General features: G+C 42.6%; 1 protein-coding gene across 1 annotated transcript in view; it reads right to left on the bottom strand.

Moving 5' to 3' along the window:
• Nucleotides 1–25537, bottom strand: part of LOC138364493 (uncharacterized) — an 85394-nt gene extending 59857 nt beyond the window's left edge. The window contains exons 1-3 of the mRNA XM_069324141.1: nucleotides 25399–25537; nucleotides 15878–16392; nucleotides 6080–6213 (exon numbers count right to left, since the gene is read on the bottom strand). Coding sequence (XP_069180242.1) covers nucleotides 6080–6213; nucleotides 15878–15932 — 189 coding nt within the window. The 5' untranslated portion in view covers nucleotides 15933–16392; nucleotides 25399–25537. The remainder of the gene's footprint in view (nucleotides 1–6079; nucleotides 6214–15877; nucleotides 16393–25398) is intronic.
• Nucleotides 25538–26405: the final 868 nt, after the last annotated feature.

Genomic DNA, 26405 nt, shown 5'->3' with positions numbered 1-26405 from the left:
TGGAGGGCTTTGAGACGATCAGAATAATTTAGGTGCTTTATTGCGTCTATGCGTGCCGTATATGTTCTCTGTATTCCCTCTATTTCAGCAATCTCTCCTGCTCTGAAGGGGGAAGTGAGTACTGAGCAGTACTCAAGACGGGACAACACAAGTGACTTGAAGAGTACAACCATTGTGATGGGATCCCTGGATTTGAAAGTTCTCATAATCCATCCTATCAGTTTTCTGGCTGTCGCGATATTTGCTTGGTTATGCTCCTTAAACGTTAGGTCGTCAGACATTATTATTCCCAAATCCTTTACATGCTGTTTTCCTACTATGGGTACATTTGATTGTGTTTTGTACTCTGTATTATGTTTAAGGTCCTCATTTTTACCGTACCTGAGTACCTGGAATTTATCACTGTTAAACATCATGTTATTTTCTAATGCCCAGTCGAAAACTTTATTAATATCAGCTTGAAGTTTTTCAATGTCCTCAGCCGATGTAATTTTCATACTGATTTTTGTGTCATCTGCAAAGGATGATACGAAGCTGTGACTTGTATTTTTGTCTATATCTGATATGAGAATAAGGAAAAGCAGCGGTGCAAGGACTGTACCCTGAGGTACAGAGCTTTTAACTGCACTTGGATTAGATTTTATATTATTTGACCGTTACTCGCTGAGTCCTGTTTGACAGAAAACTGAGTATCCAGCGTCCTACTTTACCGGTTATTCCCATTGACTTCATTTTGTGTGCTATCACGCCATGGTCACACTTATCGAAAGCCTTTACGAAGTCCGTGTATATCACATCAGCATTCTGTTTTTCTTCTAATGCCTCAGTGACTTTGTCGTAGTGCTCAAGTAACTGTGAGAGGCACGATCTTCCCGCTCGAAATCCATGTTGGCCTGGGTTGTGAAGGTCATTGGTCTCCATGAAATTGGTGACCTGACTCCTAATCACTCTCTCAAATACTTTTATGATGTGCGATGTTAGTGCAACTGGTCTATAATTTTTTGCCAATGCTTTGCTCCCTCCCTTGTGTAGAGGGGCTATGTCTGCTACTTTAAGTGCATCTGGTATCTCCCCCATGTCCAAGCTCTTTCTCCACACTATACTGAGTGCCTGTGCTACCGGCACTTTGCATTTCTTTATAAATATTGAATTCCATGAGTCTGGACCTGGGGCCGAGTGCATGGGCATGTTTTCAATTTCTTTTTCAAAATTTAGTGCGCTCGTGTTGATATCAGTTATATTTACAGGGGTTTGAATATCCCGCATAAAGAAATTGTCTGGATCTTCCACCTTCATGTTGTTTATTGGAGTGCTAAACATGTCCTCATACTACTTTTTTAGGATTTCACTAATTTCTTTGTCATCCTCCGTGTATGAACCTTCACTTGTACGAATAGGTCCAATACTGGCAGTGGTTTTTGCTTTTGATTTCGCATATGAGAAGAAATATTTTGGATTTTTCTTTATTTCCTGAATTGCTTTCTGTTCTAACTGCCTTTCTTCAGTTTCATATGAGTGTTTCAATTTCCGCTCGATTTCTTTAATCTCCCTATTTAAATTATTCCTTCTTTGACGGGAAATTCGTGTCTGCATAAGCAGTTCCGTTATTTTTTTCCTGCGTTTATAGTGTCGTCTGCGTTCTCTTTCTACGTTAGATCTCTTTCTGTCTTTCCTCAAAGGAACACGTTTCAGACAGACTTGATACGCTTCTGAAGTCAGTTTTTCTATTCCTTCTGTAGGACTTGTATTACTTAGAACAGTTCCCCATGGAATGTTTGTAAGTTCCCTGTTTATTATCTCCCAGTCTATCCTTTTATTATTAAAATTGAATTTACTGAATAGCCCCTCTCGCTTTATCAACGTTTTAGGTCTATTCTGAGTATTGATGGTCGTTTGCACTTCAATGAGTTTGTGATCTGAGTATGTGGTATCTGATATCGTAATGTCTCTGATAATGTCTTCATTGTTCGTAAAGACCAGATCTAGAATATTTTCATTTCTCGTTGGCTCCGATATCTGCTGATTGAGTGAAAATTTGTCACAGAATCTTAGTAGTTCTCTAATCTGTGGTTGGTTAGGTCCTGATAGATTTCCTGGTATAATATTATTGTTTGCTATTTTCCACCTGAGACTAGGCAAGTTGAAGTCACCTAGGAAGATAATATCAGGTATCGGGTTCTCCAAATTATCAAGGCTATTCTCTATTTTGCTTATCTGTTCTGTGAATTCCTCAGCCGTTGCATCTGGCGGTTTGTATATTAGAATAATCACTAAATTTATTTTCTCTATTTTTAATCCCAGTACCTCTACCACCTCATTTGTAACGTTTAGGAGCTCCGAGCATACAAGGTCTTCCCTAATATACAGGACCCACTCCTCCATGTGACCTAATTTTCCTATCACACCTGTATAGGTTATATCCTGGAATCCAGATCTCACTGTCCAACAATTCCCCTGCATGGGTTTCTGTGAAAGCTCCAAATACTGCATTTGACTCCGTGAGGAGGCCATTTATGAACTGTACTTTGTTGTTTGTTATTGTTTTCAGTCCTTGTATGTTGGCAAAGATAAATGAGGTTACTCTATTAGTGATAGTTTGAATGGGAGACTTTTTCGGCAAGCCCATTATTCGTGGAAATAATGAGTTTGTTCTGACCAGTACTGATTGTTGTAGGGCAGTTGTCTGTCGTAGTTGTAGTTCCCTTTCGGTGGGTTATTGTATCTGTAATTCTGGAATGCAAGTGGATCTGGCATCCAGTTCCATACACTCTCCATGCTGCTCCTTTTGAATTCTCTGCCGGTCTGGTATAAAAAATTTATAGAGTTTCCTCCAAATTCATTATCCTGCTTGCCACTCTTTATGTAGCGTTCCTTGCCTTTCACGTGAAAGTGTGGGCAGCTGAGGTCATAGCATTTTCTGTCCTCCAGTGAGGTTTGGCACATGTCAGGATGGAAAAACCTACATATTGATCCAAATCGACACTCACCTTTCCTAAGCATATTTAAACATTTTTTGGGATGTTGGTAACTGCATTCTAATCCTTTCTTATTACCAGCATATCTATGTCTGCATATGCCCTTTGCATAAAATTTGCATAAGTCTGTCCTTCTGTTCTGAATTGTTCTATCGGGAACCGTCGTAGTGTCTGTACCTATCGAGCTGTCAGTGCTGTCTGGTACACTTTCTAGTTTACTGTCATCTACATCCAGGCCTACTGAGTCAGAGTTTACAACTTCCTGAGTTTCAGCCTCAGTTTCATCCCTGACAATAGCCTCCGCCCCTTGTATATTAGAATTGTTGTTCCTTTCCCACTCCTTCTGGATGGCTGGTAGACTTCCAATGAATGATGTTTTCCGATCATGCGTCATGTTATCTAGAAGGTTTTTTAGGATATTCCAAGCTGGCAGGTCATTTTTACACACCCAGAGCAAGTGGCCATCTCTCAGTGCCGTAGTGTTACTCACTCCTGTACAAGCTGAATGGAATCTAGTCTTACAGATATAACATTCAATTCCCGTTACCTTCGTCTTTAAGAAGTTGTTACAGTGGCCACAAATTTGTTTATTTACTCCCATATTGCCTTGTTTTGTTGTATATATCTATATATTTATAATATTATATGTATATTGTATATTTGTAACAATATATATGTATATATTTATATGTTTAATATTTATAATATTATATGTATACCGTATATTTGTAATATTATGTATGTTATTTTGTTCAAACTTTATGGCAGGTACTTAGCGTAGGGTAGCGAAGCTGGTCCCCCGGTCAGTACAGGTGACCTCTTGTGTCCCAGGTTGATGTCACCAGTTTCCAGTTACCCGATTTATAACCACTGATGCCGCCTCTTGCCACTATTCTATATTTCTAGTGTTCTATATTTATAATATTCACTTCCAACTTATATGTTGTTGTGATACCCGTTCCACATCACTGTTCCACGAATCACCGTTCACTATTTTTTTTTTTCCTAATACACGCATGTACACAAAGCCTCGTTCACTGGCTCACACGTGGTCTCCCGTTTATTCTCTATTTAACACAAAGTTTTATTGTTAATGACTATTTTCAATTTTCCAGCGGGTCACTATGCACTTTGTTATGTCTGTAATCAGTAATCCACGGCAGTAGTCCTAAGAATCCCTGTTAATGTCACGATTTTAACGGAGCGCGCACGGTACGTCTACCCCCTCCCTCGGCCTACTCCCTAGTAACTGTATATCGACCTGTATGGTTACTGAGACGTCCAGGGGGAGATCCAGAAGAAAATTAATATATACTTTAACAAACAGAAAGATCTTCATGTAATGTGCTTCTAAAGTGTAATGAATAAATTATTAAAATAAATCAGATATCCCAATGGCATTACTATAGGCATCTTTACATGAATGTTGTTTCAAAAAATAAATAAATCACAAATCCCTATGACATTTCTAAGTTAATAATTACTTCAAACTTCACTAAAACAACAATACAATAAGTCATGAGATCAATAACAAATTATTTATTTAAATAATATTTACTATATCCCAAAGTACCCCTTAATTCTTCATAATATCCCAAAGTAGCCCCTTAGTTCTTCTTAACATCCAAAAGTAAGAGATATTTACTTTAGTTTCTATTAATACAAAGTATTCTTAATGCTTTTTGAGAGCGTCGTCGTCCCTAGTTAACTAAACGCACAATCAGACCCTAGCCAGACTTAAGACGCTCTGCCCGTCGCTGACTGACCCTGTCACACATAATCTTCGGCAAGTTATATCGTGCTCTGGGCAATTCGTACTTGTTGTCGTGAAGTAATTTAGTAACCTCTTGCTCTGACCAAGACGTATTTTAGATATGTTAGTAACCTCTTGCTCTGTCCAAGTCGTGTTTTAGATACTTTAGTAACCTTTTGCTCCTGGCAAGTCGCGATTTAGCTACTTTAGTATCCTCTTGCTCTGGCCAAGTCGCGATTTAGCTACTTTAGTAACCTCTTGCTTTGTCCTAGTCGTATTTTAGATACGTCAGTAACCTTTTGTTTTGGCTAAGTCGTGTTTTAGCTACTTTAGTAACCTCTTGCTCTGGCCAAGTAAATCGGACTTGAAGGGATAGAAATTTGTAAAGCAACACAAGTGACACTACGGACATTCTTCTCTCCATATATCAGAAACGCTTGAAAATACATCTGAGACGAACAAAGTTTGCTGCTTTTCTGTAGAGGTTCTTATGATGTGAATCTGTTATTCGCTGTTCATAACTTCACATTTGGAACTCGCCTTACCAATGACTTGTACCTGTATTGGTGAAGCCCTTCACCTTGCTGCCCCTATCCACAGCGAAAGCTGGTGTAGCTGTGTCAGTGCATCGGTAACCTATACGGTCACAATGCTCTGATATATTGTAAATCACAGTGGAATATTGTAGAACATGAAGATATTAATGATTCCATCAAGATAAGTCTCGCCGCTGCCCGCTCTCCGTCACGAAGAGAATCACACGCACTAATTTAGATCAGTTTCATGCTGCATATTTGAGGCAATTGTCACGAGACAGGAAAATAATTTATGTGAATTTTAAATGAAATGAATATCCAGTGAAAAGAGTACAGTGGCCAGAGAAGGACTTGGCTAGATAAATATTAAATAAAAAGGACAAGTTGAACTGAGCACAAACCGCTCACACCACTGACTGACCGAGGTACAGCTGTAATAGAAGCACTGACAAACAATAAAGTTGGTTGTGGCTCTCACAGTTTGTACCACAAACGTTGACAAATAATGCAGGGAGTTGTGGACGAAACAGAAGCACTAACAAACAAGGAAGGGGGGTCACAGTACTTCACAGACGGAGCAGAAGCACTAACAAACAAGGAAGGGGGCCATAGTAGCTCACAGACGGAGTAGAAGGACTAACAAACAAGGAAGGGACAGATGGAGCAGAAGCACTAACAAACAAGAAAAGGTTGGGGGCCACAGTACCTCACAGACGGAGCAGAAGCACTAACAAACAAGGATGGGAGTCGGGAGCCACAGTACCTCATAGATGGAGCAAAAGCACCGACAAACAAGGAAGAGGGGGGCACAGTACCTCACAGACGTAGGGGTCTTCGTCGGAGCCGTCGTTACAATGTTTTCCGGAGTCGCACACAGAGGTGATGGCGATGCACTGACTGTTCGCGTGACACTCGATCTGTGAACCAGAGCTGCACCTTGCCTCCGTTCCTGCCGGGAGAAAGAGAAGCACCCTTAAAGTATCCTTAGTACGATGCTTTAAATCATGTGTATTCTTACCTAGATGATTTTGTAGTGATAACTCCAGCTCTCGTGTCTTGCTTCCCATACTTCAGTCGATAGGGAAACAGGTTCTGGAACTTTTTGGGATGTCATGTCTACATATAAAAATGTGAATGTGAATTTCCTCCTTTAACCCTAAAGCAATACCTTACATCCATTTGATTCATTTAAGTACTTGGGTTTCTTCCGTGTTCATCTTATGTAAAACAGCCTGTCTGTCTGACTTACATACTCTCCTTAATATCTTGTATGTCGCGATAATATCAGTCGTGTATCTTCACTCGTGCCTCTCAGCTCTGGGACAAATCTGGTGGCATAACTCTGGTCTTTCTATTGTATCTGACACAAAATGGGCTGTATGCTGGTGCCGTGAATTACACAACTGAAGGGAGAGGGGAGGCGAACATGGGCCTCCCCCTCCCCCATCCCCTCCCCGATCTCACTTCTCTTTACTTAACCCTCCTATTTACTTGACCCCCATCCAACCCTCTCCTCTCTTCTCTCTTTTGCTCTCTTCAAACATCCGCTCTGTTGCCAGCATATTCTTCTTTCTCTGGAATTATATTATAACGAAGCACTAAAACTGATAAGAGTACTTCATGAAGATCTCAGGGATAAGGAGGGTCTAGATGCCGATATTAGTAAAGTGTTGCAGTGAGGCCGACCTCGACTGACTTTTGGCACTCATACTCCGCGGGCTTCATGTGGGCAAGTTGAGTAAGGCTTCTGGCCTCCAACCTCGGACAAACTGGGTCTCTCTCTCTCTCCCTCCCTCTCATTCTCTCCCCTCTCTCACCTCTCTTTCCTCTCCTCCCTTCTTCCCCGTTGGTAACGCCAATGGAAAGTTACTGGTTGGTTACCTGGTTGATGGGGTTCTGGGAGTTCTACTCCCCAAGCCCGGCCCGAGGCCAGGCTTGACTTGTGAGAGTTTGGTCCACTAGGCTGTTGCTTGGAGCGGCCCGCAGGGGCACATACCCACCACAGCCCGGTTGGTCCGGCACTCCTTGGAGGAATAAAACTAGTTTCCTCTTGAAAATGTCCACGGTTGTTCCGGCAATATTTCTTATGCTTGCTGGGAGGGTGTTGAACAACCGTGGACCTCTGATGTTTATACAGTGTTCTCTGATTGTGCCTATAGCACCCCTGCTCTTCACTGGTTCTATTCTGCATTTTCTTCCATATCGTTCACTCCAGTACGTTGTTATTTTACTGTGTCGATTTGGTACTTGGCCCTCTAGTATCTTCCAAGTGTATATTATTTGATATTTCTCGCCTTCTTTCTAGTGAGTACATTTGGAGAGCTTTGAGACGATCCCAATAATTTAGGTGCTTTATCGCGTCTATGCGTGCCGTATATGTTCTCTGTATTCCCTCTATTTCAGCAATCTCTCCTGCTCTGAAGGGGGAAGTGAGTACTCAGCAGTACTCAAGACGGGACAACACAAGTGACTTGAAGAGTACAACCATTGTGATGGGATCCCTGGATTTGAAGGTTCTCGTAATCCATCCTATCATTTTTCTGGCTGTCGCAATATTTGCTTGGTTATGCTCCTTAAACGTTAGGTCGTCAGACATTATTATTCCCAAATCCTTGACATGCTGTTTTCCTACTATGGATACATTTGATTGTGTTTTATATCCTGTATTATGTTTAAGGTCCTCATTTTTACCGTACCTGAGTACCTGGAATTGATCACTGTTAAACATCATGTTATTTTCTGATGCCCAGTCGAAAACTTTATTATTATCAGCTTGAAGTTTTTCAATGTCATCAGCCGAGATAATTTTCATACTGATTTTTGTGTCATCTGCAAAAGATACGAAGCTGTGACTTGTATTTTTGTCTATATCTGATATGAGAATAAGGAAAAGCAGCGGTGCAAGGACTGTACCCTGAGGTACAGAGCTTTTAACTGCACTTGGATTAGATTTTATATGGTTGACCGTTACTCGCTGGGTCCTGTTTGACAGAAAACTGAGTATCCAGCGTCCTACTTTACCGGTTATTCCCATTGACTTCATTTTGTGTGCTATCACGCCATGGTCACATTTATCGAAAGCCTTTGCGAAGTCCGTGTATATAACATCACCATTCTGTTTTTCTTCTAATGCCTCAGTGACTTTGTCGTAGTGCTCAAGTAACTGTGAGAGGCACGATCTTCCCGCTCGAAATCCATGTTGGCCTGGGTTGTGAAGGTCATTGGTCTCCATGAAATTGGTGACCTGACTCCTAATCACTCTCTCAAATACTTTTAAGATGTGCGATGTTAGTGCAACTGGTCTATAATTCTTTGCCAATGCTTTGCTTCTTCCCTTGTGTAGAGGGGCTATGTCTGCTACTTTAAGTGCATCTGGTATCTCCCCCGTGTCCAAGCTCTTCCTCCACACAATACTGAGTGCCATGTGCTACCGGCACTTTGCATTTCTTTATAAATATTGAATTCCATGAGTCTGGACCTGGGGCCGAGTGCATGGGCATGTTTTCAATTTCTCTTTCAAAATTTAGTGCGCTCGTGTTGATATCAGTTATATTTACAGGGGTTTGAATATCCCGCATAAAGAAATTGTCTGGATCTTCCACTTTCATGTTGTTTATTGGAGTGCTAAACATGCTGGTAACATTTTGCAGCACACATGATTTTTGCTTCAGCTGTGACTCCGTATTCTATTGCCAAGGTCCTTCATGGTACACCGTAGCACCTTGCCCTTCACTCTCTCCGGTCTCTGCGTTAGTTTGGGAGACAATAATGAACTGTGCAAGACCTCTGGACTACTATGTAATATTATGAAGAAATAAGGGATACTTTGGGATATTATGAAGAACTATGGGGTACTTTCTAATATTATGAAGAACTAATGGAGGTACTTTGGGATATTTTGAAGAACTAAGAGATACTATGGGATATTATGAAGAACTAAGGGATACTTTGGGGTATTATGAAGAACTAAGGGGTACTTTGGGACATTATGAAGAATGAAGAGATACTTTGGGATATTATGAAGAACTAAGGAGTACTTTTGGATGTTATGAAGAACTAAAGGATGCTTTTGGATATTATGAAGAACTAAGCGATACTTTGGGATATAATTAAGCACTAAGGGATGATGTGGGATATTATGAACTAAGGAATACTTTGGAATGTTATGAAGAACTAAGAGGTACTTTGGGATATTATGAAGAATTAAGTGATACTTTGGGATATTATGAAGAACTAAGGGGTACTTTGGGATATTATGAAGAATGAAGAGATACTTTGGGATATTATGAAGAACTAAGGGGTACTTTTGGATGTTATGAAGAACTAAGGGGCTGCTTTGGGATATTATGAAGAATTAAGGGGAACTTTGGGATATTATGAAGAACTAAAGGATACTTTGAGATATTATGAAGAACTAAAGGGTACTTTGGGATTTTATGAAGAACTAAGGGGTACTTTGGGATATTATGAAGAACTAAGTGATACTTTGAAATATTATGAAGAACGAAAATATACTTTGGGATATTATGAAGAACTAAGGGGTAATTTTGAATATTATGAAGAACTAAGGGGTAATTTTGAATATTATGAAGAACTAAGGGGTAATTTTGAATATTATGAAGAACTAAGGGGCTACTTTGGGATATTATGAAAAATTAAGGGGTACTGTGGGATATTATAAAGAACTAAAGGATACTTTGGGATTTTATGAAGAACTAAGGGGTACTTTGGGATATTATGAAGAACGAAGTGATACTTTGGGATATTATGAAGAACTAAGGGGTACGTTGGGATATTATGACGAACTAAGAAGTACTCTGGGATATTATGAAGAATTAAGGGGAACTTTGGGATGTAATGAAGAACTAAGGGAGAACTTTGGGATATAATGAACTAAGGAGAACTTTGGGATATTATGAAGAACTATGAGGTATTTTGGAATATTATGAAGAACTATGAGGTATTTTGGAATATTATGAAAATCTAAGGGATATTTTGGGATATTATGAAGAACTAAGGGGGAACTTTGGAATATTATGAAGAACTAAGGGGTACTTCGGGATATTATAAAGAACTAATGGGTACTTTGGGATATTATAAAGAACTAATGGGTACTTTGGGATATTATGAGGATCTAAGAGATACTCTGGGATATTATGAAAAATTAAGGGGTCCTTTGGGATATTATGAACACTTAAGGGGTACTTTGGGATATTATGAAGAACTAAGGGCGAACTTTGGGATATTATGAAGAACTAAGGGATATTTTGGGATATTATGAAGAGCTAAAGGGTACTTTGGAATATTATGAAGAACTAAGTGGTACATTGAGTTACCTTGGTGATCTAAAGGTTAATTTGGAATAATATAGTGAACTACTGGGAACTTTAGTTCCATATGACAACCTAAAATGTACTTTTGGAGAAAATGTGAATTAAGAGATACTTTAGGATACTAGGATTGATTACTGGGTGTTTGGGAGACGTTAATAAAATAGGTGGTACTTTGAGATTGGTGATCAAGTGGGTGCTCTGTAATATTATGAATATCTACTAGGCACTTTGGAATACTATGAATATTTACTAGGCACTTTGGAATACTATAATGAGCTATGGGGTACTATGGGAAATTATGATAAACTTATGTGTACTATGGTAGACTATGGTAGACAATGATGGACTAAAAGGTACTATGGTGGCCTATGATGAACTAAGAGGTGCTATGATAGCCTATGATGAACATAGAGGTGCTATGGTAGCCTATGATGAACTTAGAGGTGCTATAGTAGACTATGATGAACTAAGAGGTGCTATGGTAGCCTATGATGAACTTAGAGGTGCTATAGTAGACTATGATGAACTAAGAGGTGCTATGGTAGCCTATGATGTACTTAGAGGTGCTATAGTACACTATGATGAACTAAGAGGTACAATGGTAGACTATGATGAGCTAAGAGGTACTATAGTACACTATGATGGACTAAGAGGAGCTATGGTAGACTATGATGGATTAAGAGATACTATGGTAGACTATGATGGTTTAAGAGGTACTATGGAACACATTGATGAACTACCAGGAAATGTTATATCCTATGATTAACTTAAATGTATTTGGGATACTATGATGAACTAAGGGATACTTTGTGATACTATGATGAACAACATGCTACTTTTGGCTGGAAATACCTAGAAGTACTTTGAACAATAGCCTGCTAATGAAACCTTCTGATCATCATCGGCTCAAAATGTACCATGTAGCTCAGTTTCGCAATGTATCCCATAGATATCATGCTATCCCCAAGTACCCCTTAGTTCATCATAGTACCTCAAAGTTAATTTTAGTTTACCATTGTCATCCAAAGTACCCCGTAGTTCATCATGGTATCCAAAAGTACCATTTGTTCATAATAGTATTCAAAGAAATTCAGTAATTCATTATAGTATCCCAAAGTACACCATAATTCACCCGTATCCAAAAATAGTTCATCATTATATCTCAAATTCCTTTTTAGAGAATGATTGTCAAAGTACCCAGTACGCCATGACAGTATTCCTCCAAAACATCCTATTTCATCATAGTATCCCAAAGAACACTGTTATTCACCATAGTGTCCTAAAGTACGTTGTAATTCATTGTAATATCGTAATGTACTCCTGTCTTCACCATAATGTCCAAAAGTTCTCCTTTAAACTATCCCAGTAACCTTTGTTCATCAAAGTCGTGCAAAGTGTCCCGTATTAGATCCTAGTATCCCAAAGTACACCTTACTATGATGAACTATGGAGTACTTTGGGATACTGTAATGAAAAATAGTACTTTAGGATATTATTATTAAAGGGATCTTGGGAATACTATTTTGAATTAAATGTACTAAGAGATATTATTTACTACGGGTACTTGGGGAGATAATATTGAACTATGGGGTACATTAGGGTACTGTGATGAAATATGGAATACTTTGTTATATGATAAACTAAAACGGACTTTGGGGTACTATGATAAACTAAGGGGTACTTTGGTATACTATAGTAAACTAAGGGGGGGTCCATTTGGGAAATTATGATCAAACTAAAGGGTAATTCTGGGGACAAAGATGAACTTGGGTACTTTAGAATACTATGGTAAACTGAAGGGTATTATAAGAGATTATAATGAATTAAGGGGTTTCTTAGGAGCTTATGATGAACTAAGGTATACCTTGGGAGACTATGATGTAATATGGGGTGGATTAGGAGATTATGATGAAACATGGACTACTTTAGGATACTCTGATTAAGAATAGAGTACTTTGAGAGACTGCAAAGAATTAAAGGGTACTTTAGGGTACTATGGTGAACTCCTGGGTGCTTCGGGAGACTAAAATGAACTACGGGGTGTTTGGGATACTATGACGAGCGAAGTGGTACTTTTGGGAATTAGGATAAAATGAATGTAATCTGTGAGATTAAATATTTACAACGTGCTTTGAGATGCTGTGATGAACAAACGGGTACATTAGGATGTTGTGATGAACTAAGGAGGTACTTTAGGATATTGTGATGAACTAAGGGGTACTTTAAGATGTTGTGATGAACTAAGGGGTACTTTAAGATGTTGTGATGAACTAAGGGGTACTTTAGGATGTTGTGATGAACTAAGGGGTACTTTGGGATATACTGATAAGCTATGGGGGATCTAAAAGAGACTACGATGAACTTAGAAGTATTCTAGGAGACTATGATGAACAATGAAGCATTTTTTTTTTTTACTTTGTTTATTTACATATTCAGAAATTCTTACATCTTCTTACAGTCACTAGCGCGCATAGCGTTTCAGGCTATGTCCTTAATCCTAATTTTCACACACATACATCCCCAGGAAGCAGCCCGTAGCAGCTGCCCAACTCCCAGGTACCTATTTACTGCTAGGTGAACAGGGGCAGCAGGGTGAAAAATCGTGCCATTTGTTTCTGCCTCCGCTGGGGATCGAACCCGGACCGTTAGGACTACGAGCCCCTGAGCGCTATCCACTCAGCCGACAGGCCGCATGATATTGGTTGAACAACAAGAAACTTCTGAATAATAGAATGAACGACTAATAATAGGGTGGATGATTCGACTCGAAAATATGATAAGAGTATCATAAAATAGATATATACGAGACTTACAACAGAGAAATTTATAAGTAAAATAACATCGCCGGCATATGTGACACTAATTTGACTTGTTCCACCACCTACACGATACCAGCATTCGAGAATGCAACTCTAGTGTGGAATTATTGCTTCAAAACGTACAAAGCTACTGCTCAACCTACAGCTAAAACCGGGCGAGTATAACAGCAGAGCCCAGGAGCTACAGTTTGACCCTCGGGTATAACTGGGCAAGTGCAACAGAAAGTCCCAGGAGCTACAGCTCGGTCCTCAGGTATAACTGGGCAAGTGCAACATCAGGGGCCCAGGAGCTAATGTTCGACCCTTGGGTACAACAGGACGAGTGCAACATCAGGGCCCAGGAGCTAATGTTCGACCCTTGTGTACAACAGGACGAGTGCAACATCAGGGCCCAGGAGCTAATGTTCGACCCTTGGGTACAACAGGACGAGTGCAACATCAGGGCCCAGGAGCTAATGTTCGACCCTTGGGTACAACAGGACGAGTGCAACATCAGGGCCCAGGAGCTAATGTTCGACCCTTGGGTACAACAGGACGAGTGCAACATCAGGGCCCAGGAGCTAATGTTCGACCCTTGGGTACAACAGGACGAGTGCAACATCAGGGCCCAGGAGCTAATGTTCGACCCTTGGGTACAACAGGACGAGTGCAACATCAGGGCCCAGGAGCTAATGTTCGACCCTTGGGTACAACAGGACGAGTGCAACATCAGGGCCCAGGAGCTAATGTTCGACCCTTGGGTACAACAGGACGAGTGCAACATCAGGGCCCAGGAGCTAATGTTCGACCCTTGGGTACAACAGGACGAGTGCAACATCAGGGCCCAGGAGCTAATGTTCGACCCTTGGGTACAACAGGACGAGTGCAACATCAGGGCCCAGGAGCTAATGTTCGACCCTTGGGTACAACAGGACGAGTGCAACATCAGGGCCCAGGAGCTAATGTTCGACCCTTGGGTACAACAGGACGAGTGCAACATCAGGGCCCAGGAGCTAATGTTCGACCCTTGGGTACAACAGGACGAGTGCAACATCAGGGCCCAGGAGCTACAGCTCAACCCTCAGGAACAACTGGGCGAGTAAGAATCAACACATTAAGTCTCACATTAACAAATTTAAATAAACTTGAACCAACAATTATCAAAACAATAAAGCCTTGCGAGTATACTACCCCAGAACAAAGCTTTAGGAGTATACTTCCCCAGAACAAAGCCTTAGGAGTATACTACCCCAGAACAAAGCCTTAGGAGTATACTACCCCAGAACAAAGCCTTACGAGTATACTACCCCAGAACAAAGCCTTAGGAGTATACTACCCCAGAACAAAGCCTTACGAGTATACTACCCCAGAACAAAGCCTTAGGAGTATACTACCCCAGAACAAAGCCTTACGAGTATACTACCCCAGAACAAAGCCTTAGGAGTATACTACCCCAGAACAAAGCCTTACGAGTATACTACCCCAGAACAAAGCCTTAGGAGTATACTACCCCAGAACAAAGCCTTACGAGTATACTACCCCAGAACAAAGCTTTAGGAATATACTACCCCAGAACAAAGCTTTAGGAATATACTACCCCAGAACAAAGCCTTAGGAGTATACTACCCCATTACAAACTTTAGGAGTATACTTCCCCATTACAAAGCTTCAGGAGTATACTACCCCCATTACAAAGCTTCAGGAGTATACTACCCCCATTACAGAGCCTTAAGAGTATACTACCCCATTACAAAGCCTTAAGAGTATACTACCCCATTACAAAGCCTTAAGAGTATACTTCCCCATTACAAAGTTTTAAGAGTATACTACCCCATTACCAAGCCTTAAGAGTATACTACCTCATTACAAAGCCTTAAGAGTATACTACCCCATTACAAAGTCTTAAGAGTATACTACCCCATTACAAAGTCTTAAGAGTATACTACCCCATTACAAAGCATTAAGAGTATACTACCCCATTACAAAGTCTTAAGAGTATACTACCCCATTACAAAGCATTAAGAGTATACTACCCCATTACAAAGCCTTAATAGTATACTACCCCATTACAAAGTCTTAAGAGTATACTACCCCATTACAAAGCCTTAATAGTATACTACCCCATTACAAAGTCTTAAGAGTATACTACCCCATTACAAAGCCTTAATAGTATACTACCCCATTACAAAGTCTTAAGAGTATACTACCCCATTACAAAGCATTAAGAGTATACTACCCCATTACAAAGCATTAAGAGTATACTACCCCATTACAAAGCATTAAGAGTATACTTCCCCATTACAAAGCATTAAGAGTATACTTCCCCATTACAAAGCATTAAGAGTATACTACCCCATTACAAAGCATTAAGAGTATACTTCCCCATTACAAAGCATTAAGAGTATACTTCCCCATTACAAAGCATTAAGAGTATACTTCCCCATTAAACACTGAGAGAAGGGAAACAATGCAGGTAACTTGCCTGCCAGGAACATGGCCGTCAGCCCCAGCAGTGAGAGAACTCCCACGTGAACCATGTCTGCGTCCTCTGCTGCTGTGGGAGGTCACTGCTGCTGTGGGAGGTCACTGCTGCTGTGGGAGGTCACTGCTGCTGTGGGAGGTCACTGCTGCTGTGGGAGGTCACTGCTGCTGTGGGAGGTCACTGCTGCTGTGGGAGGTCACTGCTGCTGTGGGAGGTCACTGCTGCTGTGGGAGGTCACTGCTGCTGTGGGAGGTCACTGCTGCTGTGGGAGGTCACTGCTGCTGTGGGAGGTCACTGCTGCTGTGGGAGTTCACTGCTGCTGTGGGAGGTCACTGCTGCTGTGGGAGGTCACTGCTGCTGTGGGAGGTCACTGCTGCTGTGGGAGGTCACTGCTGCTGTGGGAGGTCACTGCTGCTGTGGGAGGTCACTGCTACTGTGGGAGGTCACTGCTGCTGTGGGAGGTCACTGCTGCTGTGGGAGGTCACTTCTGCCGTGGGAGGAAAATGTCACTGCCGCTGTGGATCGAAGAGGACACTATTTTGTTATTCCTAAATACAAAATTTAACTACAAAATCTTGCATACTGCTTAATTAATAAAATTAATTAAATTACAAACTGTGTCAAGACATACTTACAGCAGAGACAATGTCCCAGCACGAGGGGGACACTTTACACAACAACTCTCATATGTTCAGTAAACGGTCGTCCCTCGGACTGTGCTCAAGGTAAGGCTCACTTAATTATGTTATGGTGATGAGCAACAAGATCACTATGATGGGTGGATGGTGATGAGCAGCAAGATCACTATGATCGGTGGATGGTGATGAGCAGCAAGATCACTGTGATCGGTGGATGGTGATGAGCACCAAGATCACTATGATGTGTGGATGGTGATGAGCACCAAGATCACTATGATGGGTGGATGGTGGTGAGCAGCAAGATCACTATGATGGGTGGATGGTGATGAGCACCAAGATCACTATGATCGGTGGATGGTGATGAGCACCAAGATCACTATGATCGGTGGATGGTGATGAGCAGCAAGATCACTGTGATCGGTGGATGGTGATGAGCACCAAGATCACTATGATGTGTGGATGGTGATGAGCACCAAGATCACTATGATCGGTGGATGGTGATGAGCAACAAGATCACTATGATCGGTGGATGATGATGAAGCAGCAAGATCACTATGATCGGTGGATAGTGATGAAGCACCAAGATCACTATGATCGGTGGATGGTGATGAGCAGCAAGATCACTATGATCGGTGGATGGTGATGAGCACCAAGATCACTATGATGGGTGGATGGTGATGAGCACCAAGATCACTATGATCGGTGGATGGTGATGAGCAGCAAGATCACTGTGATCGGTGGATGGTGATGAGCACCAAGATCACTATGATGGGTGGATGGTGATGAGCACCAAGATCACTATGATCGGTGGATGGTGATGAGCAACAAGATCACTATGATCGGTGGATGGTGATGAGCACCAAGATCACTATGATCGGTGGATAGTGATGAGCAGCAAGATCACTATGATCGGTGGATGGTGATGAGCACCAAGATCACTATGATGGGTGGATGGTGATGAGCACCAAGATCACTATGATCGGTGGACGGTGATGAGCAACAAGATCACTATGATCGGTGGATGGTGATGAAGCACCAAGATTACTATGATCGGTGGATGGTGATGAAGCACCATGATCACTATGATGGGTGGATGGTGATGAGCACCATGATCACTATGATCGGTGGATGGTGATGAAGCACCATGATCACTATGATGGGTGGATGGTGATGAAGCACCATGATCACTATGATCGGTGGATGGTGATGAACCACCATGACCACTATGATGGGTGGATGGTGATGAAGCACCATGATCACTATGATGGGTGGATGGTGATGAGCACCAAGATCACTATGATGGGTGGGTGGTGATGAAGCACCAAGATCACTATGATGGGTGGATGGTGATGAAGCAACAAGATCACTATGATTGGTAGATAGTGATGAGCAACAACATCAATATGATGGGTGGATGGTGATGAGCAACAAGATCACTCTGATGGGAGGATGGTGATGAAGCACCAAGATCACTATGATTGGTGGATGGTGATGAAGCAACAAGATCACTATGATTGGTGGATGGTGATGAAGCAACAAGATCACTATGATGGGTGGATGGTGATGAAGCACCAAGATCACTATGATTGGTGGATGGTGATGAAGCAACAAGATCACTATGATGGGTGGATGGTGATGAAGCAACAAGATCACTATGATAGGTGGATGGTGATGAAACAACAAGATCACTATGATTGGTGGATGGTGATGAAGCAACAAGATCACTATGATTGGTGGATGGTGATGAAGCAACAAGATCACTATGATGGGTGGATGGTGATGAGCAACAAGATCACTATGATCGGTGGATGGTGATGAGCACCAAGATCACTATGATCGGTGGATGGTGATGAGCAACAAGATCACTATGATGGGTGGATGGTGATGAGCACCAAGATCACTATGATCGGTGGATGGTGATAAGCACCAAGATCACTATGATCGGTGGATGGTCTTGAGCAGCAAGATCACTGTGATCGGTGGATGGTGATGAGCACCAAGATCACTATGATGGGTGGATGGTGATGAGCACCAAGATCACTATGATCGGTGGATGGTGATGAGCAACAAGATCACTATGATCGGTGGATGGTGATGAAGCACCAAGATCACTATGATCGGTGGATGGTGATGAAGCACCAAGATCACTATGATCGGTGGATAGTGATGAGCAGCAAGATCACTATGATCGGTGGATGGTGATGAGCACCAAGATCACTGTGATGGGTGGATGGTGATGAGCACCAAGATCACTATGATCGGTGGATGGTGATGAGCAGCAAGATCACTGTGATCGGTGGATGGTGATGAGCACCAAGATCACTATGATGGGTGGATGGTGATGAGCACCAAGATCACTATGATCGGTGGATGGTGATGAGCAACAAGATCACTATGATTGGTGGATGGTGATGAAGCACCAAGATCACTATGATCGGTGGATGGTGATGAGCACCAAGATCACTATGATCGGTGGATGGTGATGAGCAGCAAGATCACTATGATCGGTGGATGGTGATGAGCACCAAGATCACTATGATGGGTGGATGGTGATGAGCACCAAGATCACTATGATCGGTGGACGGTGATGAGCAACAAGATCACTATGATCGGTGGATGGTGATGAAGCACCAAGATTACTATGATCGGTGGATGGTGATGAAGCACCATGATCACTATGATCGGTGGATGGTGATGAACCACCATGATCACTATGATGGGTGGATGGTGATGAAGCACCATGATCACTATGATGGGTGGATGGTGATGAGCACCAAGATCACTAGGATGGGTGGGTGGTGATGAAGCACCAAGATCACTATGATGGGTGGATGGTGAGGAAGCAACAAGATCACTATGATTGGTAGATAGTGATGAGCAACAACATCAATATGATGGGTGGATGGTGATGAGCAACAAGATCACTATGATGGGTGGATGGTGATGAAGCACCAAGATCACTATGATTGGTGGATGGTGATGAAGCAACAAGATCACTATGATTGGTGGATGGTGATGAAGCAACAAGATCACTATGATGGGTGGATGGTGATGAAGCACCAAGATCACTATGATTGGTGGATGGTGATGAAGCAACAAGATCACTATGATGGGTGGATGGTGATGAAGCAACAAGATCACTATGATAGGTGGATGGTGATGAAACAACAAGATCACTATGATTGGTGGATGGTGATGAAGCAACAAGATCACTATGATGGGTGGATGGTGATGACGCACCAAGATCACTATGATGGGTGGATAGTGATGAAGCACCAAGATCACTATGATAAGTGGATGGTGATGGAGCACCAAGATCACTATGATGGGTGGATGGTGATGAGCACCATGATCACTATGATGGGTGGATGGTGATGAAACACCAAGATCACTATGATGGATGGATGGTGATGAGCAACAAGATCACTATGATCGGTGGATGGTGACGAAGCACCAAGATCACTATGATGGGTGGATGGTGATGAGCACCAAGATCACTATGATTGGTGGATGGTGATGAAGCACCAAGATCACTATGATGGGTGGATGGTGATGAAGCACCAAGATCACTATGATGGGTGGATGGTGATGAAGCACCAAGATCACTATGATGGGTGGATGGTGATGAAGCACCAAGATCACTATGATTGGTGGATGGTGATGAAGCAACAAGATCACTATGATGGGTGGATGGTGATGAAGCACCAAGATCACTATGATTGGTGGATGGTGATGAAGCAACAAGATCACTATGATGGGTGGATGGTGATGAAGCAACAAGATCACTATGATAGGTGGATGGTGATGAAACAACAAGATCACTATGATTGGTGGATGGTGATGAAGCAACAAGATCACTATGATTAGTGGATGGTGATGAAGCAACAAGATCACTATGATGGGTGGATGGTGATGAAGCAACAAGATCACTATGATAGGTGGATGGTGATGAAACAACAAGATCACTATGATTGGTGGATGGTGATGAAGCAACAAGATCACTATGATTAGTGGATGGTGATGAAGCAACAAGATCACTATGATAGGTGGATGGTGATGAAGCACCAAGATCACTATGATGGGTGGATGGTGATGACGCACCAAGATCACTATGATGGGTGGATAGTGATGAAGCACCAAGATCACTATGATGGGTGGATGGTGATGAGCAACAAGATCACTATGATGGGTGGATGGTGATGAAGCACCAAGATCACTATGATTGGTGGATGGTGATGAAGCAACAAGATCACTATGATTGGTGGATGGTGATGAAGCAACAAGATCACTATGATGGGTGGATGGTGATGAAGCACCAAGATCACTATGATTGGTGGATGGTGATGAAGCAACAAGATCACTATGATGGGTGGATGGTGATGAAGCAACAAGATCACTATGATAGGTGGATGGTGATGAAACAACAAGATCACTATGATTGGTGGATGGTGATGAAGCAACAAGATCACTATGATTAGTGGATGGTGATGAAGCAACAAGATCACTATGACAGGTGGATGGTGATGAAGCACCAAGATCACTATGATGGGTGGATGGTGATGACGCACCAAGATCACTATGATGGGTGGATAGGTGATGAAGCACCAAGATCACTATGATGGGTGGATGGTGATGGAGCAACAAGATCACTATGATGGGTGGATGGTGATGAGCACCAAGATCACTATGATGGGTGGATGGTGATGAAACACCAAGATCACTATGATGGATGGATGGTGATGAGCAACAAGATCACTATGATCGGTGGATGGTGATGAAGCACCAAGATCACTATGATGGGTGGATGGTGATGAGCACCAAGATCACTATGATTGGTGGATGGTGATGAAGCACCAAGATCACTATGATGGGTGGATGGTGATGAAGCACCAAGATCACTATGATGGGTGGATGGTGATGAAGCACCAAGATCACTATGATGGGTGGATGGTGATGAAGCACCAAGATCACTATGATGGGTGGATGGTGATGAGCAACAAGATCACTATGATGGGTGGATGGTGATGAAGCACCAAGATCACTATGATCGGTGGATGGTGATGAAGCACCAAGATCACTATGATCGGTGGATGGTGATGAAGCACCAAGATCACTATGATGGGTGGATGGTGATGAAGCACCAATGATCACTATGATGGGTGGATGGTGATGAAGCACCAAGATCACTATGATGGGTGGATGGTGATGAAGCACCAAGATCACTATGATGGGTGGATGGTGATGAAGCAACCAAGAATCACTATGATGGGTGGATGGTGATGAGCACCAAGATCACTATGATGGGTGGATGGTGATGAAGCACAAGATCACTATGATGGGTGGATGGTGATGAAGCACCAAGATCACTATGATGGTGGATGGTGATGAAGCACCAAGATCACTATGATGGGTGGATGGTGATGAAGCACCAAGATCACTATGATGGGTGGATGGTGATGAAGCACCAAGATCACTATGATGGGTGGATGGTGATGAGCACCAAGATCACTATGATGGGTGGATGGTGATGAGCACCAAGATCACTATGATCGGTGGATGGTGATGAGCAGCAAGATCACTATGATCGGTGGATGGTGATGAGCACCAAGATCACTATGATGGGTGGATGGTGATGAGCACAAAGATCACTATGATGGTGGATGGTGATGAGCAAAGATCACTATGATCGGTGGATGGTGATGAGCACCAAGATCACTATGATCGGTGGATGGTGATGAGCACAAGATCACTATGATGGGTGGATGGTGATGAGCACCAAGATCACTATGATCGGTGGATGGTGATGAGCACAAGATCACTATGATCGGTGGATGGTGATGAGCACAAGATCACTGTGATCGGTGGATGGTGATGAGCACCAAGATCACTATGATGGGTGGATGGTGATGAGCACCAATCACTATGATCGGTGGATGGTGATGAGCACAAGATCACTATGATCGGTGGATGGTGATGAAGCACCAAGATCACTATGATCGGTGGATAGTGATGAAGCACCAAGATCACTATGATGGGTGGATGGTGATGAAGCACCAAGATCACTATGATCGGTGGATAGTGATGAAGCACCAAGATCACTATGATGGGTGGATGGTGATGAAGCACCAAGATCACTATGATGGGTGGATAGTGATGAAGCACCAAGATCACTATGATGGGTGGATGGTGATGAGCAGCAAGATCACTATGATCGGTGGATGGTGATGAGCACCAAGATCACTATGATGGGTGGATGGTGATGAGCACCAAGATCACTATGATCGGTGGATGGTGATGAGCAGCAAGATCACTATGATCGGTGGATGGTGATGAGCACCAAGATCACTATGATGGGTGGATGGTGATGAGCACAAAGATCACTATGATGGATGGATGGTGATGAGCAACAAGATCACTATGATCGGTGGATGGTGATGAGCACCAAGATCACTATGATCGGTGGATGGTGATGAGCAACAAGATCACTATGATGGGTGGATGGTGATGAGCACCAAGATCACTATGATCGGTGGATGGTGATGAGCACCAAGATCACTATGATCGGTGGATGGTGATGAGCAGCAAGATCACTGTGATCGGTGGATGGTGATGAGCACCAAGATCACTATGATGGGTGGATGGTGATGAGCACCATGATCACTATGATCGGTGGATGGTGATGAGCAACAAGATCACTATGATCGGTGGATGGTGATGAAGCACCAAGATCACTATGATCGGTGGATGGTGATGAAGCACCAAGATCACTATGATCGGTGGATGGTGATGAGCAGCAAGATCACTATGATCGGTGGATGGTGATGAGCACCAAGATCACTATGATGGGTGGATGGTGATGAGCACCAAGATCACTATGATCGGTGGATGGTGATGAGCAGCAAGATCACTGTGATCGGTGGATGGTGATGAGCACCAAGATCACTATGATGGGTGGATGGTGATGAGCACCAAGATCACTATGATCGGTGGATGGTGATGAGCAACAAGATCACTATGATCGGTGGATGGTGATGAAGCACCAAGATCACTATGATCGGTGGATGGTGATGAGCACCAAGATCACTATGATCGGTGGATGGTGATGAGCAGCAAGATCACTATGATCGGTGGATGGTGATGAGCACCAAGATCACTATGATGGGTGGATGGTGATTAGCACCAAGATCACTATGATCGGTGGACGGTGATGAGCAACAAGATCACTATGATCGGTGGATGGTGATGAAGCACCAAGATTACTATGATCGGTGGATGGTGATGAAGCACCATGATCACTATGATGGGTGGATGGTGATGAGCACCATGATCACTATGATCGGTGGATGGTGATGAAGCTCCATGATCACTATGATGGGTGGATGGTGATGAAGCACCATGATCACTATGATCGGTGGATGGTGATGAAGCACCATGATCACTATGATGGGTGGATGGTGATGAAGCACCATGATCACTATGATGGGTGGATGGTGATGAGCACCAAGATCACTATGATGGGTGGGTGGTGATGAAGCACCAAGATCACTATGATGGGTGGATGGTGATGAAGCAACAAGATCACTATGATTGGTAGATAGTGATGAGCAACAACATCAATATGATGGGTGGATGGTGATGAGCAACAAGATCACTATGATGGGAGGATGGTGATGAAGCACCAAGATCACTATGATTGGTGGATGGTGATGAAGCAACAAGATCACTATGATTGGTGGATGGTGATGAAGCAACAAGATCACTATGATGGGTGGATGGTGATGAAGCACCAAGATCACTATGATTGGTGGATGGTGATGAAGCAACAAGATCACTATGATGGGTGGATGGTGATGAAGCAACAAGATCACTATGATAGGTGGATGGTGATGAAACAACAAGATCACTATGATTGGTGGATGGTGATGAAGCAACAAGATCACTATGATAGGTGGATGGTGATGAAGCACCAAGATCACTATGATGGGTGGATGGTGATGAAGCACCAAGATCACTATGATGGGTGGATAGTGATGAAGCACCAAGATCACTATGATGGGTGGATGGTGATGAAGCACCAAGATCACTATGATGGGTGGATGGTGATGAGCACCATGATCACTATGATGGGTGGATGGTGATGAAACACCAAGATCACTATGATGGATGGATGGTGATGAGCAACAAGATCACTATGATCGGTGGATGGTGATGAAGCACCAAGATCACTATGATGGGTGGATGGTGATGAGCAGCAAGATCACTATGATTGGTGGATGGTGATGAAGCACCAAGATCACTATGATGGGTGGATGGTGATGAAGCACCAAGATCACTATGATGGGTGGATGGTGATGAAGCACCAAGATCACTATGATGGGTGGATGGTGATGAAGCACAAAGATCACTATGATGGGTGGATGGTGATGAAGCACCAAGATCACTATGATGGGTGGATGGTGATGAAGCACCAAGATCACTATGATGGGTGGATGGTGATGAAGCACCAAGATCACTATGATGGGTGGATAGTGATGAAGCACCAAGATCACTATGATGGGTGGATGGTGATGAAGCACCAAAATCACTATGATGGGTGGATGGTGATGAAGCACCAAGATCACTATGATGGGTGGATGGTGATGAAGCACCAAGATCACTATGATGGGTGGATGGTGATGAAGCACCAAGATCACTATGATGGGTGGATAGTGATGAAGCACCAAGATCACTATGATGGGTGGATGGTGATGAAGCACCAAGATCACTATGATGGGTGGATGGTGATGAAGCACCAAGATCACTATGATGGGTGGATGGTGATGAAGCACCAAAATCATTATGATGGGTGGATGGTGATGAACCATCAAGACAAACTGTATTTACCGGTTACTCAAGAAACCTGGCATGGGAGCCGTCGTCCGGGGCGCTGGGTGTTGCTTGTGGCGTGATGCCCCGTCAGCGTGTGTGGTGCGGTGCCCCGTCGGCGTGTGTGGCGTGATGCCCCGTCGGCGTGTAGAGTAGGGATCAGTGATTAGCCCAACAGCCACGCCCACTCTGCCTTCAAACCCCGCCCCTTCCTACCTTCAACTTCACTGATTAGTTGTAGCTGTCTTCAAAACTAGGCTATTTTACAACACTTACTCATTGTGTGAACCCTAGCGATAAAGGAATACAGTTATCCCCAAATAAATATTTATCGAGGCCGCACTCAAATGAGAAAGTGCTAAAAATAAACTTTTTGAAGTTTGTCCCAATTTGACCATAAATTCCAATGATGAACTTATGATTCCCAACCTATATCTTGAACACCTCTCAAGTGATTCGCAACTGATTATGTTCAAAAATATTGTCGAAAAGTGTTTTCTCACTTATTGTGTTCGAAGCGAACGTCTCAAAAAAAAATTCACTCCCGAAGAATTGGAATTAAAATCTGTGAAGGCTTCGCCTTGAGGCAAAAAGCAATGCCTTAAGCCAGACTGATACTCTAGCACTTCCTCTCTCAAACCACCGATGCGTCCGTTCACCACCCTCTTCCCCCCAAACGATGCTGCTGGATCTACAGTTGTCTTAACAGCTGCAGTTCCTTAATTGCGCTTAACTTCTTAAGGCAAAATTGTATCATGCTTGTGCCTGAATATGTAAATAGATACAATAATTATCACTAACCATTCCATTTATCATTATTCAATCATGCAAAAAGTCACATTCCAATAGATTATTCAATAAAATTAACAAACTCCCAGATGTAGCTACTTCTCGGTTTCGGCTCAGTTATAAGTATATGTGGAAGTTTGCACCATCTGCGGATGCATATTTTGCCTAATGTAATCTCTGACAACAAAATATTTCGCACACTCTGTAGCACTGTCCTGGAATAAGAATAAATTAAA

Source organism: Procambarus clarkii, chromosome 2 (assembly GCF_040958095.1).
Source record: "Procambarus clarkii isolate CNS0578487 chromosome 2, FALCON_Pclarkii_2.0, whole genome shotgun sequence".
NCBI classification, from domain to species: Eukaryota; Metazoa; Arthropoda; class Malacostraca; order Decapoda; family Cambaridae; genus Procambarus; species Procambarus clarkii.
The sequence above is the reverse complement of the archived record's forward strand: the minus strand, read 5'-3'. Positions and strand labels throughout refer to the sequence as shown.